The 16,887-nt window shown below is 42.4% G+C and overlaps 1 protein-coding gene across 1 annotated transcript; it reads right to left on the bottom strand.

Annotated features, from left to right (window-relative positions):
- Positions 1–2,367: 2,367 nt before the first annotated feature.
- On the bottom strand, positions 2,368–8,583 carry TTR (transthyretin; the record flags this gene model as incomplete). Its single annotated transcript, XM_082668326.1, is given in 6 exon segments — positions 2,368–2,475; positions 3,723–3,728; positions 3,732–3,787; positions 3,790–3,857; positions 7,373–7,503; positions 8,515–8,583. Coding segments are annotated over 6 exon segments (438 nt in total).
- Between the last annotated feature and the right edge of the window lie 8,304 nt (positions 8,584–16,887).

Raw genomic sequence — 16,887 nt, 5'->3', positions numbered from 1 at the left:
TGACACACTGTCTTCTCTCCATTTGTTGAATCTTGTTTTCATCACCGGCCTATAAAGCTACAACAACAACGTCATGGCTGTGTTTCCAGGTTCCAGGGTTCTTCCTCTCTGTCTCCTCTTTCTTGCTGCTATGAGATATTTCCTTCCCACCCACACCAGCACAATACATGAGACTTTCTGTTGATCAAAAACGGGACATAGAATATGACATATTGACAACATCAACTCCTAACTATAACGCACTCAGATGAACACTGATATCACTTCTGTGGTATTCTTACCAAAAACAATAATTTCAGTCCAATCCTGAAAAAATGCCAGGTGAGTCCAGACTGAGGGTGGTTCTCCAAAATAACGGATATCAGTACTGTTCAAAAGTGTCAATGTCATGAAAGACAAGTGTTATGAGTTAAATTGTGTCCCCCTCAAAATATATGTTTAAGTCCTAACCTCCAGTACCTCAGAATGTGATTTTATTTTGAAATGGGGTCATGGGAGATGTAATTGGTTAAAATGAGGTCACACTTGTCACAAAAAGACAAATACTGTTTGATTCTACTTATATGAGGATCTAAAGTAGTCAAACTCATAGACACAGAAGACAGAATGGTAGTCCCCAGGGGCCATGTGGAGGGGGCAAAGGGGAGTTGTTGTTTAATGGGTATAGAGTTTCAGATTTGCAAGATGAAAAAGTTCTGGAGATCTGTTTCACAATAATGTGAAAATACTTAGCACTACAAACTGAACACTTAAAAATGGTTAAGATGATAAATTTTATGTGTTTTTTTACCACAATAAAATGTATATTTAAAAAATAAAAGAGATTATAATCCAGTAAGAAGGCAGCCATAGGAAGGCAGAGACACATGGTTCTCTCTCTCAGTTCTGGAGGGTAGAAGCCCCAAATCAAGGTGACGTCAGGGCCATCAGCCTCCACTCCAGCCTCATTTCCCACCACTCCCAGCCCTACTGTGACAGAGATGGTTGTTGACCAACACAGATTAGTGCTTTTTTCCAGACTGTAGAGTTGTTCTGGGAAATGACTCTCAGCTGGGGACCATATTGCTCAGTGCATCTGAATGGGACCGTGTAACTAGTTCTGGCCTGTGAAATGTCAGGGAGAATCATGTGTGACACTTCAGTGCAGAGGTAGCTAATACCATAATTTCTTCCTCCAGCCTGCTGACTAGGTGTCCCTTGAAGCCACAAAATAAATCAAACTGGGGCCCTGAGTCACCATGTGGAGGAAAGCCACCTCCATGTGGAGGGTCACCAGAACATGAACTTCTGCACTGGACTTCGCACTCATGAGAAATAAACTTTGTGTTCAGGCACAGAGATTTGGGGTTGTTTGTTACAGTAGCACAACCTAGTGCACCTCAATACCCACTATGATCCAATATTCTAATCCCCCATCTGTTCTCTCAATTTATCAAGCTCTTTCCCTTGGCCTGCTCTTGCAATCTCTGCTCTCCTTACTTAGAATACGTCCTCCTTTTCTACCCGATAAATGGCTAAGAGTCAAATTTCAAACAAGTGCAACTTATTCCGAGTCCCTCTCTGACTTCTCCAGGCTGTTTGCTACTCCCTCTTTCCCACCCTCCTGCCAAGGTATGGTGCCTTGGGCCATAGCCCTTGTCAAATCACGTTGACATAGTTATCTTCTTAAAAGAATGTGAGAGCTTTTTACGCAGGCACTGGATCTTATTTAGGTTCAAAGCATCTAAAGGAATGCTTGGCGTACAGCAATCTCTCAGTACATGAATTTCGGGTTAGTCCAAGTGAGTTGGGGGTGCGAGGGTTCTCTGATCACATCCCCAAGTCAGCTGCCTGTGGGCTCTGGTCATTTTGAACCAGATTAGAGGGCTTGAGTCACTGTAAGTCTGTCCCGGTGGAGCTGGGCTACTCTTGAAATCAGCGAAGCACTTAAAGGAAATGCACATAATAAAGAAGAGGACCCTTAGAATTTGCCTTTTGCTATTCACCAAAGGTGAGAGGAAAAGAAAGCTCTCTCATTTTCAGAATGTGTGTTTTTAATAGCTGCGGACGAGGTCAAATATGTGCTTAGCTTGGAAAACATTGGAAATTTGGATTTCCCCCAGAGTTCAGCCGGAGATGTTCTTTGAGTTCCTTTGCATTTCTGTCAAATTTGGTTCCTTTTTTTTATTCGAGAGGACAACAGGGGAATAAAAAAAAGCAAGATCAAATGGTGAGATGGGAAGTGCTGTAATAGGAATGTTTTATTGTCTCTGCCCGAGTTTCTAACATAGCCTATAAAGTGAGAGCCCTGCTTTAATAAAAATGGAATGCTGTTGGTTACACGAAGTCCTGTCCCTCATCCTGCAGGTCCACCGAAGCAGGTGCCCCTCACTCCTTGGGGCCGCTGATGAGGGCCGTGGTGGAGTAGGTGCAGGGGCTGAGCAGGGCCATGATGGTATAGTGGCGGTGGCCAGACTCGTTGGCTGTGAACACCACCTAGGAGGGAACACGGACCGGATTGCTTTTCAGCAGAGCCTCCAAATGTGAGTCACAGACAGAGGGACCACTCCAAGTCCAAAGACATTAGTTTTACTTTCTTATTTTGTTTTCTGGAGCAGTGTGAGCAAAAGGCAAAACTCCAGATATGCTGGCCAGCTAAGCCGCTGGAGCCTTGCGCAGCCCTTTCCAGCAGATGCTTTACTCCCGCCTGTATAATCAGGTCTCTCTCTTTTTTTGGGAGATTCACACTAAAAATCAGGGTGGCCCTAACCTGACCGAGGGAAATCACAGAGCTCCTAATTGCTCACGTAATTAGTTGACCTTTAACGCTGACCGACATGTCTGGATTCTATTTCCACGGCAGCCATCTGTTTAACACGACTTAAGGAATTATTACAGACAAGGAGATTGGGCCCATGGATAACTTTGAGGTTCCCACTACCTCATAGGCAGAGGAGTAGAGTGTGAAACAAGGGTTACAAATGTGGCTTTATTTTTATTATTATTATTTTTTCTAGCGTGACTTCTCACAGGAAGAAAGCTGAGGCACACCTGGAGGCTAAACCCAGCCTGGGCCCTGGTGGTAAATATTACTGCTCTTCCCCTTACTGGCCCCGTGACCTTGGCAAGTTATTTAACTTCCCTGTGCCTTACTTTCTTCACCTGTAAAATAAGGATAATAATAGGAATGGCTCCCATGGGTTGTTTACAGAGATCACGTAGGTTAAATATAGAAAACAGTGGTAGTATATGCTTGAAAACTGTTATCTATTGTGTTGCTATTATGAATTTACTGTCTCTGTATGCATTGTCCGAAATCACTTATCCAAACCTCTGGAAGCCAGATGTGTTTTGGAATGAAAAAATTGTCAGATTTTAGAGAAGTAAAATGATGCACTTATTTTTTGCTGTATAACACCCTAAGTGGGGTCTGGAGGGTTGCCTAATAATCCAACATATTAATATTTCTTCAGCAGACAATAGGATTCAGTGGAAGGAATGAAATCTCTAAAGAGCATCTTGTAAGTTCAGGTCATGTTACTAAATGAGTTATCATCAAAGAGAGAAAAAGTTTGCTTTTCAGAGTTTTGTGGATTTTTGATTGTAGAAATGGGAAAGGGAAGCTGTGCTAGTACAGTACGTTCCTTCTGACTTTTCCAAGGGGTGCAAAGTGCAAACGGTACGTTTTCTGGGATTGAAAACAAACAAAAAATAAAAAACAACACAAGCATCCATCCACTCACCTCTGCCTATTCATGGAAAGGGGAAAAGCCAAGTGACTTCCAGTAGGATTTGGTGTCTAATTCTACTTGTATATTCCTTCTACAAGTTTTTCATCTGTTGTGAGCCCATGGAGCTCCCCAAATTCACTGGTTTTCCTAGAAGGTGCAAAAGTCCACGTTAAGTTAGGCATTGAGGGAATAAATGCCATTTTGAGGTGACACCACACACACACACACATGCACACACACAAGTGCAGTTTGTGTATGTGATTATATATATATGTGTATATATATATATATATATTTTTTTTTTTCTCAACTAGGTCAGGACAGGGAAAATTCTAGTAACTGTAAAATTAACTGACAGGAAATTTGTCAGGAATATTTCAAAAAGCTCATTGTAGATTTTTTCTCTTATGAGGTTTCACTTCAAAAAAGTCATTACGCATAAATACACTACCTTGTGTCATAAATACGCTACCATGTGTAAAATAGATAGCTGGTGGAAACCTGCTGTATAGCACAGGGAGCTCAGCTCGGTGCTCTGTGGTGACCTAGATGGCTGGGATGGGGGGTGGGAGGGAGGTCCAAGAGGGAGGCGATATATGTATACGTATAGCTGATTCACTTCGTTGTACAGCAGAAACTAACACAACATTGTAAACCAATTTTACTCCAGTAAAAAAAAGAAAAGAAAAAAACCACACTGACGTTTTCTAGAGAGGTACACTTTTAACGTGGGATCCTTCACTGCATTCATTATCATCTATTTACACTCCTGTAAACTGATGCTGCCAGAGTAACCAAACTTTAAAGCATTAATATAAACACGATACCTCTTTTAATTGCAATAGACACATTCTTAAGTCATTCAGTCCAACAGGACCCATTACTAATAAACAAAAAACACATTTTTGGCCACTTCCCCATACAGTACAAAGTAAGGAGGGAAGTAAACGGCTTCCCCAGCAAGGGGCCTTGTCCCCTCAGTGTTTTGAGGGGGAAATTGGAGATGAAAACCCTGGTTCCAGGCCAATGGCAGGAGATAGAGGAACATCTAGAAACTCAGGGAAGCGTTTGAACTGGGCTAACTTGGGGCTTGTGGGTGAGGCGTGGGAAGGTCAAAGAAGCTCTAACCATCATGGTGGGGGAGGAGGGACAGCCCAGGCCACTCAGGAAGGCAGTTACTGAAGCTGTGACCTCCCTGGGGCCCACCTGGCACCCAGGTAGCCTGCAGCAGAGCCAGCCTGACCGACGGGTCCATAGTCCCTGGGGAACCACCAAGGGCAGATTGAGCTGACTGCCGCTAATTTGGAGGACTTAAATGATGTGCAGTTTCAGGAAAATCTGTTTTTATTAACTTGTTGGATAATTTGATGTGACGGGATTTTGTTCATACGTAGAAAACTGAGAGGAGTTCTTGCTGTCAGTTGAAAAGACTGTTTGACGTTTTATTGCAATGGGTTTCCTTTCCCGAAAGCTAAAAATCTTTTCAACGTACTTCTGTGTCTACATGTTCCAATTTAGGTTTTAGCAGACTAATTGCCAGACAGTTAACATTAAAAAAAAAAAAAGTCATTACGATTCAGGGTTGGTGTTTGGGCGAAGGTTCGTAACTACCCCTGGAAGTGGCCATAAGCTTCTCTGACTGCGGTTCCCTTGGGGAACCTGGGGGCCTCACTTCTCTCCCCTGTTGTGTGAGGGTATCTTCCAGAGGCGGTATCATTTGTACACATGATGGGAACCCCAAAATACAAGGAGAAACCCATATCTGACTTTTTCATTGTTTATATGATTAAGCTCCTTGGTAACTCTTTGCCGTCAACAAATACTAGGTAACTCCTTTTTGTTTTTAAACTAGGCAATTTCTGTTTCCATGTAAGTACCTACTCAATGGCTGGTGTTAGAAATCACTCTCCATTAGATAGCAAAAACTAAGACAGGTAAAAATGGAAGTTGTCTTTATTGACTGTTCATTAGCCTCCCACCTTTCTTCCTTGCCAGGAAGAAAATATTGGATTTCCCTTTTTTGTCTTATCATCAGAAAAAAAATTCCCACAAACATCTGAATGTTGTTTTTTTTCTTTTCTTTCTTTCTTTCTTTATTTTCATCTGAATGTTTTTAGCATCCGTTCTGTCTCATGCTTAGAATATTCTCTTAACTTGGCATTTCCACAGTGTTCTTGGCATCTTATAGAAACATAAGTGAACTAACAAATAAAAACTCAGTGGAAACCACACTAAAGAAAATGACCTTCCCAATGATGGATGAAGAATCATCATGTGTAAAAAAAAAAAAAGAAAAAATTCTATTTCAAGAATCATCATGTGATTCTTGGGATTCATTGAAAACCCACAGAAACTCTCTTCTCAGGGGACAGAAACACTTAGCAGTATCGCTTGGTACTGAGTGTTTCTTCGTTGTTCATTCTTTTAGTTGGTTGGTTTAGATTTTACTAATGTGCATGTTCTTTGAAACTCTTGCTAGTGGAGGTGGAAGAACTCTGTGAAAGTTATAGAGCATCTGGTGAAGGTGAGAAGTCATTTGGGCTCCCAGCGGTGGGGCATGGTGACGCTGATCTGTGGCTGTGCTTGCTGTCACGTGTCTTTCTCTTCTGTGTCTTTTCCTATGGAGCTCGATAGCCCCAGCCTCACAGAGTAGATGCTCCACCAGGGTTTGCTAGACAACAGCTCTGGACTCTGGATGATCCAGATACACTACAGACAGTCACCTCCTCCATGCAGCCCCTCGATTCCATTCCTTTCATTAATAAATCAACACAAATTCTACATCTTTCCTAACATTCCAAGACAAGGAGTGTTATGCAAGGGCATCAAGGCATCTGGAATTCCTGAAATTATATACACGTTTTTGTATGTGTGTATATGTGTATTTTTCTGGGCATGGAGTTCATAGTTTTCATCACCCTTTTCACGTGGTTCATGACCCCAAGATGTGGTGAAGTGTAGGGGGGAGTAGGAAGCTGCCCGGAATGCTGTTCAGGATCCTGGTCACTTGCAGCTGAACAAGGCAAGAGGGCATCCTTCTCAGAATCCACCTTCCCTCTGCCCACATTTTCAGTTTACTTGGTGGACCTTTGGTGAATGATGTTGTTAGGGACCCTTTGACCGAAACCGCCCGCCTTGGCCAGGTACGACAATAACTGCTTGCATGAGTTGTCTCACAACAGGAGGTCCCGATAAGGAACACGGCACTGCCTCAGAAAACTAATCGGAAGAACCCGAGAGGGGCCAGAAGCCAGCCCATAGGTCCTGCCGACCTCCCAGAAACCCTCGAGCTACAATCCATCTTGGCAGAGAGATGTGCCTGCCACCAGGAAGGATCCTGAGTCAGACCAAATATGGGCACAAGCAAGATGATTGGCCAGAGACAGCCGGAAACTAATCCCATCACCATAAGCCCTGAGACTGCGAACCACGTGGCAGAGCAGTCCTCCTGGGTTCCCTTACCCTGCTGCTCTCCACCCGGGCGCCCCTTCCCAATAAAGTCTCCTTGGACAATTCATTTCCGAGTGTTAGATGAGAGTCCACTCTTGGGCCCTGGAAGGGGCCCCCCTTCTGGTAACAATGTGAGCCCCTCTCTCTAACAAGTGGCGGGGGAACGGGAAGATATAACCAAGTCCTCCATCTGGGTTCCCCGGGCAGCTCACCCCGAGGCAAACGGCTCCCAGGTCTCGTCAGCAGCCTTTTTGAACACTTGCACGCCCACGTTCACAGCAGGAATGCCCTGGACCACATCTAGGACTTTGACCATCAGAGGACACTTGGATTCACCAGAGGCCTGGGCAGAGAGAAAACAAGTGACAAGTCAACAAAGTTGGTCAGAGTGACAGGATGCGTCCTTTGTGACCTTCGATTTGGAGCGAGGCAGAAAGGACACGCGAATCCCATTTCCAGCTACGGAAGTGTTGATGGTTAATGAGCTTCCCTCACTCAGTGTAGCAAAGACGTGATTGTCTCCGAAGAAGGAATGGTTTCTGCCTCTGGACATGCTGTGCTCCAGCGGGGGCGTGTATAATGAACTTGAAGGGAGCAAATAGGCCCTCTGAGAACAGTTGCTTCAGTAAGCCTCGTCATTTGAGTGGAATTACTGCAAAGATGTACTGTGCCATGGGACTAAATAGTTTTTCCTGAGAGCATTTTACTCAGTTGTTGCTGTAGTGATTCCCTCTTACTAGTTGCTGTAAAATAATGTCAGATGATTTCATGACCCTTTTTATAGTTTTAGTTAATTCTCCTAGGGGATTTAAGAATTTTTTTTCTTTTTCTTTTTGGCTGTACTGCATAGCTTGCGGGATCTTAGTTCCCCAACCAGGGGTCAACCCGGGGCCCGCAGCAGTGAAAGGGCCGGGGCCTAACCACTGGGCCACCAGGGAATTCTCAGGATTTAAGAGTTAGATATCTGACTAGAACGTTGTCTGCCAAGCCTTTCAGAGGTTAATCACTACATACTTTTTGATTAGCTAAAGGGAAATCAACTTTACCAAATGTCAAGCTTCTGAAAACTCAATAGTAACAGCTTCTGGAATATCGGATCTTTATTTCTACCATTTATCTGAGGAAATTGAGGCACCACTGCAAAGCCATAAAGGAGAGCGCCCAGGATCCAAGCCCCAGTTCAGTGAGCTCTGCAGAATTTCATTGTTTTTGAAGTTTGAATCAATGATGTTTAAAAATAGATGCTGGGTGCCCTGGCCCTACTAACAAAAGCTGGTTGGCAAAGCAGGAAGGAGTCCCTTCTACTTCGTCCACAGGAGACACATGAAAGGATTTCAAAGAGTCGAACACTCACCACAGGGCTAGCCTCAGACACAAATACCAGTCCAGCGAGGCAAGGGAGGAACAGACGGGAAGAAGCCATTCTGCCGAGGACTGGTGGGTCTCTGAGAAGGGCTGCTCCCAGCTTCGGGCTTTTATACTCACTTCTCCCCAGCCAGCCTCCTGAGCCCTGCCAACCTGACTCCAAACCTGCTGATTCTGACTACTGACTTAGTCAACAAAGGGAGAATAAATAACCCACACAAATATGAAACTTGCCTAGACAGATTAGAGCATCAGAACATTAGCTCTATGAAATATTCTTAACAGGTCATTTGACCAGCTAGATGACCAAAACAAAACAATCAAAACAAACAAAAATACCCTTCTCCATGCATGGCTGGATGCAGCAACATTCTTGGAGATTTTATTCCTCCCTACCTATTATTTCTATGCATGTTTTCCATTTTCTATACATTTTATCATTCATTTTAAGTGATAGATGCAAACTGTAATAACTTATTTCACATGGAATGACATTTGGCTACACAGGCTTAAATATAGTGCACCAGAAAGCATCGTTGCACTCGAGCTATATCCATAAGTCAACGAGGAGAAACCTTTGGCAGTGCTTACATTTGAAAAACCTATGTTTCAGCCAAACTAAGTCATTTGGAAGCTTAACTTAGCAATTTCTCCATGATTTTTGTGTTCTTCTGAGACAAGGTTCTCGACCCAAGGAATAATGACACTTTTCAAAATGGCATCCACGAGCCTGAAATACAAAGAACCAGATATCTGGTTTTATGGCCTCTCCTGCACTGAATGTGCAGAAACAAGGCTACCCAGCTGGCTTTTGTCAGAATCAAAGTTTCTGGAAGGAAGTAGAAATGGCTGTGAGAATTAGAAGCCATGGTTGACAAAAGGTTCTCTTTCTCCTGACCAGTTTACAAGTCCAGCAATTATAATCATTTGATGATTCATTGATCAAGTACCAGCTCTTGTGTGTATGTGTGTGCACAAAAGTGCATGTGGCTTTGTTATGGGTTAAGACAGGTTTTGTCCTGATAAAGAGGTATATGTAGAAGATGTAAAGAAGATAGACAAAAATTTTGGACAATCACATGTCAAGGGTGAGTCCAGTTTGGAGCACAGAGAGTTGGGGGAGCATTCCTTTAGGTGACAGCTTGGAAGAAACTGGACAAGAGGTGGTGAAGGATAAGGGCTTTCAGGGAGTAGTGTAAGGAACAGGAAGATATTCCAGGAATACGGAAATGTGCAGGGGAGGAAACTGACCACAGAAAAACAACAAAGGAGCAAATCCAGTTCAGAGCATAGCTAGGAATGGTATCTCATAGCCTTAGAGTCTGACTCTGAAGTAGCACTGGAAAGAGTTTTGAATTTGAAGTTCGATGACCTGAGTCCTAATTCTCTTGCCCGGTTTCCAGGGTGACCTTCTGTGAATTATGTAATATCTCAGATACCCAGCTCATGCATTTGTAAAACAGAAATACGTACTTTTCTACTTCAAAGAACTATTCTAATAACTTTTTACATGAGATAATACAAAAGCGCTTGATAACCTGTAAGCCACTATTCTGGTATAAAGTATAATTATAATTTAGTTCAACATCTCTGCTAAGGAGAAAATCCTTTCTCTTATATCTTTCATATATTGTCATCTACTATTCTCTGGACTATTTCCCAATGCTCAGAGCTTGGGTGGAGAGTCTGTTTTCTGACTGTGAATTCTAAACATTCGAACGTGCTCTCATGTCCCAAGTCAATCTTCCATCTATGCATCTTTGCACTACTTTCTGTTAAAACCAAGAAATGTGTCCCATAGACATCATGACCTGGCAACCCTGGGCTGCCACCAGCCCATAGACATGTTATGTTTGGCCTGAGGAATCTGTCTTTAAAGTTTTTTTGAAATAGTTGTTAAAATTAAAAATTGAGACATATTGCATGAAAATGTGGATTTCTGGCTTCTCTTGAGAAAGCAGAAAAGGATGTAGCATTAGGCCTATTCTCACAGGTGACGGTAATCTTCAGGCTGTCATTCTCAGACATCACAACAACCAGGCCTCTCCTTCGACTCTGAGGCTAGGTAGCATCTCTAGTGGCACTCTCACACTTGAGCTCTTTTCTCTCCTTATACATGTCTCGTTTCTCTCATCTATGTTCCTGCCTGGCCTCCTGGAAATTTGAGTTTGAAATTGCTGGTCTCCTGACAGCCATTTGAGTGATGAATGACAGCTTATTTTCTATTTGCCAAATAGACATTCCAACTTCTTTGAATGATTCCTTTTCAGACACGTTTCCCAGAATCCTTATCACCCAGAACTTCCTCCTCTGATACACTCCCATCGGTGGTCAGTGCTTCTTTTCAAATGTGATGCTGTGAACTGGATACGTGCTCCAGGTAGAATCAGGACGGTACACGGGACTTTGAGACAGTAACCTTCTTTGGAAGATACTCTACTGCAAATGATGCATCCTGAACGCATGTGTAACTGTAATAGCTGCGACCACATTCCCCGCAACATAACACTACCCGTCATGACCTCTTGGTCGCAATGATCAAAAATCACCATATATTATCCATCACCTCTGCTTTTTTCATTTATGAACCTTATTTTCAACTTTATTGAGGTATAATTGACAAATGAAATTTTAAGATATTTAAAGTGTACATAGTGGTGATTTGATATATGTATACATTGTGAAAGGATTCCACCATCTAGTTAATGAACACACCCATCACTTCACATATTTATCTTTTTTTTTTTTTAGTGAGAACATTTAAGTTCTACTCTCTTAGCAGACTTCAATTATATAAGACAGTGTTATCAACTATAGTCACCATGTTTTACGTTAGGTCTTCAGACCTTATTTATCTTATAGTTGTGAGTTTGTACTCTTTCACCAAACTCTCCTATTTCTTCCACCCCTCAGCCCCTGGCAACCACTTTTTATTCTCTGTTTCTATGAGTTTAACTTTTTTAGATTCTACATATGAGTGAGGTCATACAATATTTGTCTTTCTCTGTCTGGCTTATCTCACTTAACACCATGCCCTCGAGGTCCATCCATGTTGTTGTAAATGGCAGGATTCCCTTCTTTCTCATGGCTGAATAATATTCCATTGTGTACATACATACCACAGATTCTTTATCCATTCACCCCTAGACAGAGACTGAGGCTGTTTCCATATCTAGGCTGTTGTGAATAATGCTGAACACGGGAGTGCAGGTATCTCTTGGAGAGCCATTTCTCATGTCCTTTGGATATATAGCCAGAAGTGGGATTGCTGGATTGTATGCTAGGTCTATTTTACATTTTTTGAGGAAACTCCATACTGTTTCCATAGTTGCTGTACCAATTTACATTCCATCCGCAGTGCGACAGTGCACAAAGATTCCCTTTTCTTTACATCCTTGCAAACATTTATTATCTCTTTTCTTCTTTATGATAGCCATTCTAACAGGTGTGAGGTGATATCCTCCTGCGGTTACCATTTATGAATTTTCACCTAAATACAGGAACTTATATTTATGCCTGATCTATCTCCTCATGTTAGTTACACCCCCACTCCATCCATTTACACCCCCTAATAGTAGATTCCGTTATTCACTGCAGTAGCACACCCTCCAAGCCTCATGCCCTTGGCCACTTTGACTTGCTTGTCTTCTGAACTATCATTGACCTGGAAATCATTAGCAGAATTTGAACTTGAACAAGATAAGGAGGTAGAGGGAAAGTGAGAGTACAGGGAGCATCCCGAATCTGATTGTGGGATCATCAATAACTTACAGAGATAGAGATGATTTTTAATATAAAAAGAAGAGAAAATTCTGCCAGAGACCTAAAGAGCAAATGTAGATAAATGTGAAGTAAAAGTAAGAGAGCCTCAGGAGAAGAAGCTTATGGTGTTTTAGGTGAGAGAAGAGCAAAGCTGAGGAGGAAGGAAGAAATGAAGAGAGTGGGAACGCATTCTTGGTCAAAGGAATGCTGGTATGGAACAAATGGCAGTGACAAATACAAGAAAAGTCCAATGTTTCTTACCTGACAAGCAATTTGTGATGAAAGAGGGTTATAGGGATAAACATAAACTCCCAAAGATAAGAGGGCCTGCCGTTCCGTGTTTATCTGAGTTTGTGAAAGCTCTTTTAGAAAGATGGTTACATGAGGTCCACCAAGAGGGATGAATTAAGGTCAAGGGTCACCACATTCCTGGAGCCTTAAGTGGTTGCTGTAGAAACAGTGTTCTGTAGGGTGGATATCAACAGCAGTAGGATCAAGCGCCAGAAAACAAAGGTGCAGTAGTGAAACATTTCTGCTATAAATGTATGTCTTTTCTTAGCCATGTACTGTTTTTCTTCACATTCTGAGCATGGGGCTGAAGCCTAGATGTTTAGCTGAGGTAAAAAAGAGACTCATTTGATGATGCTATTCCTCCTTTTACTACGGAAATATGTGGTAGTTAATGAACAGCTCAGGACTGCTCTCTGTTTAAGGTTCTTCTGCCGTCTCCCTTCTAAGGGACAAGTTTATCTATTAATTTTTAAAAATATCATAGATAAATTCTTTCTTCTTCATTTATTTTCTGAGGGTGCATGTCAACTGCTAGCCAGTGATCTGTTGACCCTGAAATGCCCACTAATATTCTTGTGAGTAAGCTGATTAGCCAGAGTGGAGAGTTGGTTGACCAGGAGTTTGGACTGGGTCTCATGAAGGAGGGGGATGGGTAGGGGGGGAAGACAGTGTTTTGGGGCCCTGGATCTTTGCAGGCTGAAGAATTCAATTTCGTCAGCTCCCCTTGAGGTGACTAAGCCCTGAGGATTCCATTAATAGTAAGATAATCGTAAAAGCTTCATTTTAAAACCATAATACCAATTTAATTAATAGTCAGATGGTTGCTGAGTAAGCAAGGAATTAGAGCAAAGGGACTTGACTAATTTTTTGAGACTATTTCATCCAGCCTACGGGAGAGCCTAGAAAATTTCCTTACTTCACAACAGACTACAGTTTTCTTGTGCTCGGAATGCTTGTTTCTGTCTTATCTAGTGTGTCTTTCCTCCGGGGATGGCTGAATAAATATGGAAAAAGCCTTTTCCTTTGTTTCCCATTCTTTTATTGCCCATGCAGGCAACCATATAAATGGAATCATACAGTATGTAGCCTTTTGATTAGCCTTTTGTAGCCTTCTTTGTGTTAATATAATTCTTTTTCTTCATCCATGTTGCTGCATGTTTCATTAATTTTCCTGTTAATTTATGAGTAGTACTCATTTGAATGGATATACCACAATGTGTTTATCCATTCAGCATTTGGTGGATACTTCAGTTTCCAGTTTTTGATGATTATCTCATGTTCTTAAAAAGATGGAGAATGTATCTGAGAACTGTAGGTAGTATATATAGACTGGAATGAATTGCCTAAAGAACTTAGAAACTGTGATGTGAGAAACACATTATAAAACCAGCATGTAATGTAGAAAAGCAGAGACATGCCAAGTCATCTTAATAGGGATTCTTAACCTGGGGTCCACAAACTGTTGGTGTCTGTGGGTAAAATCGGAAAACCTGTGATATTGGATGGGAAAAAATTACATCTTTATTTATACAAATCCCTGACTGAAATTCAGCATTTCCTTAAATTATAAATGTAGACAACAAACCAAAAGTAGTTATTAGCAGTACCTGTGACTTTGTCACCAATGGAAATCACATATATTTTCATATACATCTACTGGGTGGATAGCTTTTAAAATATTCTTTATGCTCATCACTACTTTGAAGTTATGGTAGTTATTAGACCCAGTGCTAGATTTTGTAATTAATAAAGATGCACACATATTATATCACAATTTGAAAAATATTTTAAAGTGTCATTTCAGTGTTATTGAGTTCCTTTGTACTGTATTTAATTTTACATACAATGAGGTTAAGAACTCTGAGGAAAGAGATGGAATGGACCCCAGGCCAGCATGGCATGGCTGTAATCTCATGGAATCTACTAGCATATACAAAGTGAGAAAATGGAAGTTATCCCTGAGATTCGTTAGCAGTTGAAGGAAGTAAAAGGGAAGTTGTGGGCTTCTCTGGTGACACAGTGGTTGAGAGTCCGCCTGCCGATGCAGGGGACACGGGTTCGTGCCCCGGTCTGGGAAGATCCCACATGCCGCAGAGTGGCTGGGCCCCTGAGCCATGGCCGCTGAGCCTGCGCATCCGGAGCCTGTGCTCCGCAAAGGGAGAGGCCGCAACAGTGAGAGGCCCGCATACCACAAAAAAAAAAAAAAAAAAAAAAAAAAAGGAAGTTGTAATATTTGTTGTTTGGCATGAAGATTTATAGTTTTACAAACAGGATTTTCCCTGGTGTAGGGAAGAGTGTCACAAAGACTTCCCACAGAAGTACAGAAATTATCCGTCATTCTGGCCTGTGGGGCTGATAGGTTTTTTTATGGGATGTCACTACACTGAATTCTCATTTATATTTCAGTCTTTGTGAGCTTGGTCGCGAGAGTCCATCTCTGAGATTTCAGATGAAACGGTGGTTCTGAGCCTGCACAGTTGACTTTGGACATTGGTCAGCCCATGTGAATTGGCAAATTCACCCAGGAAATGCCCCCTAGGGAGATGGCCAGCTGGGGTCCACCAGGAGACACCGATCTTAGCAAAAGCCCCTCTTACAATGTCAACAATAGTAGTCGGGCTGGTGTGGTGTCACCTAGAAGGAAGGGACGGATACAACAGACAGTGCTAAGCAGGCAGAGACCAGAGGAATAGGGTGTTGAAGATGTAGTGGTAGATGGTTCTCCAGTATTTAGAACCTGAGAAGATTAGACAGGTGCTCCTCAACAGAAAGACAGAAGGCAGTGAACTAAAACAACAGCCAAGTAAACTGAAGTTCTCATTTATGGAAAGAGCAGTCATTTGAATATTTAAAGGCAGAGGCCAGGGAGAAATGCAAGTTTAACACAAGTCAGATGTCCTAGCAGCAGCCATGTTTTCCCAAAACAAGGTCCTTAGTGTCCTGGAAGAGGCCATCCTGGACCACTGGGCCGTGAGAATGTAACAATGGGGGAATTCTTAGGTCGATCTGCTTCATCACTTAAAGATGCAGAAGTATGATTGATTTTTCCAGTTGACTTGACCTCGAGACCTACTACACGAGCAAAAGGGGTTAACCTACAAATCGTCTTGCTCTCCTGCATCCCTACAGGTGCAAACTCCTCTCTCTTCTCTTCCTTTTCAGCTTTTCTGTTCACTCGTGCTCACTGCCACTTAGATCACACCCCTGCCCATTCCTTCCACTGAGTTCCAGAAAACTTCAATCCTCCTGTGCCCAAACTCCACTTAGCTGGTGTCCCAAGTGCTCTGTCTACCTCTTCATCTTAACTGAAATCTGGTCTCTCCAGTGACTGCATTTCCCTTGAGCTTTCTTTAGTGGTACCAAATTTCCCATCTACCAAGAAACCCTGGAGCCCTCATCACTCCCATTGGGGATGTGTTTCCTTCCCTCCCAGCCTGTGTCCCATGGTCAGTCTTCAGTGTCTCTCTCACCAGGCACCCTAGATACCTCTTCTCCTTAATCTTCTGCCATTTCTCCATTCGAGTGTCCCCTCACCATCTGATTGGAGGACACCTATGGAAGGTGGCAATGTGCTAAGCTTGCTTCAGGGAAAAGTGACAGAATTATCTTGATCATGTCCTCAAAAAATTCATTTAATTCTTGTGTAACCCTCATTTCAGCTCTATTATTCTTATATCCATATCCAAATCTTACTGATTCCTTGTTTCCATTTCTAGGTATTTTTAATTTAGTGTTAAACTTTTAACCTTCATTTCTACTATGAGCTATTCCGTGACCCTCCTGCTTTCATCCCCCCATTCAGGAGAGAGTTCATGATTTTTTCTAAATCACCCCCCCCCATTTTTCACCTTTCTAGACTAATGTTCCCACTTTGATCTTGATCTTATCAATTTGTCTTCTTCTAAGATTATCCATTACCTACTCTTCTCCCCACCTCTTTCCTTCCTTTATGCCTGAAAACTAACTCACATCACCCAATGTGACACCTCCCTCCCATCCTTCCGTTTCCATCACCACTAAAGAGTAGTCACTTCTCCCTTCTTATCACGCGCGGCAGTGATGACAGTCTGGTTTCCCTGCTACTTCCCTCTTACAAGATAGTTTTTACTCCAAAGGTTCTTGTCATCTCTAAACCCAGAGGTATCCCAGCAGCCTTTCATCTTGATCCTTTCCTCTACAGCTGCTCTATATCCTCTGAGTAAGAACATCCAACTCCATTTTCTGGCCTGACTCATCTGTCCCCTGATCTCCTGCCTCTCTGGGCATCCCAATAAGGCCTCCAACAACATGACTAAATGTGAGCCCCATA

Source organism: Grampus griseus, assembly GCF_964374135.1.
Source record: "Grampus griseus genome assembly, chromosome: 12".
Classification (NCBI taxonomy): domain Eukaryota; kingdom Metazoa; phylum Chordata; class Mammalia; order Artiodactyla; family Delphinidae; genus Grampus; species Grampus griseus.
Note: the sequence above shows the minus strand (reverse complement) of the source record. Positions and strands in the feature narration are given on the sequence as shown.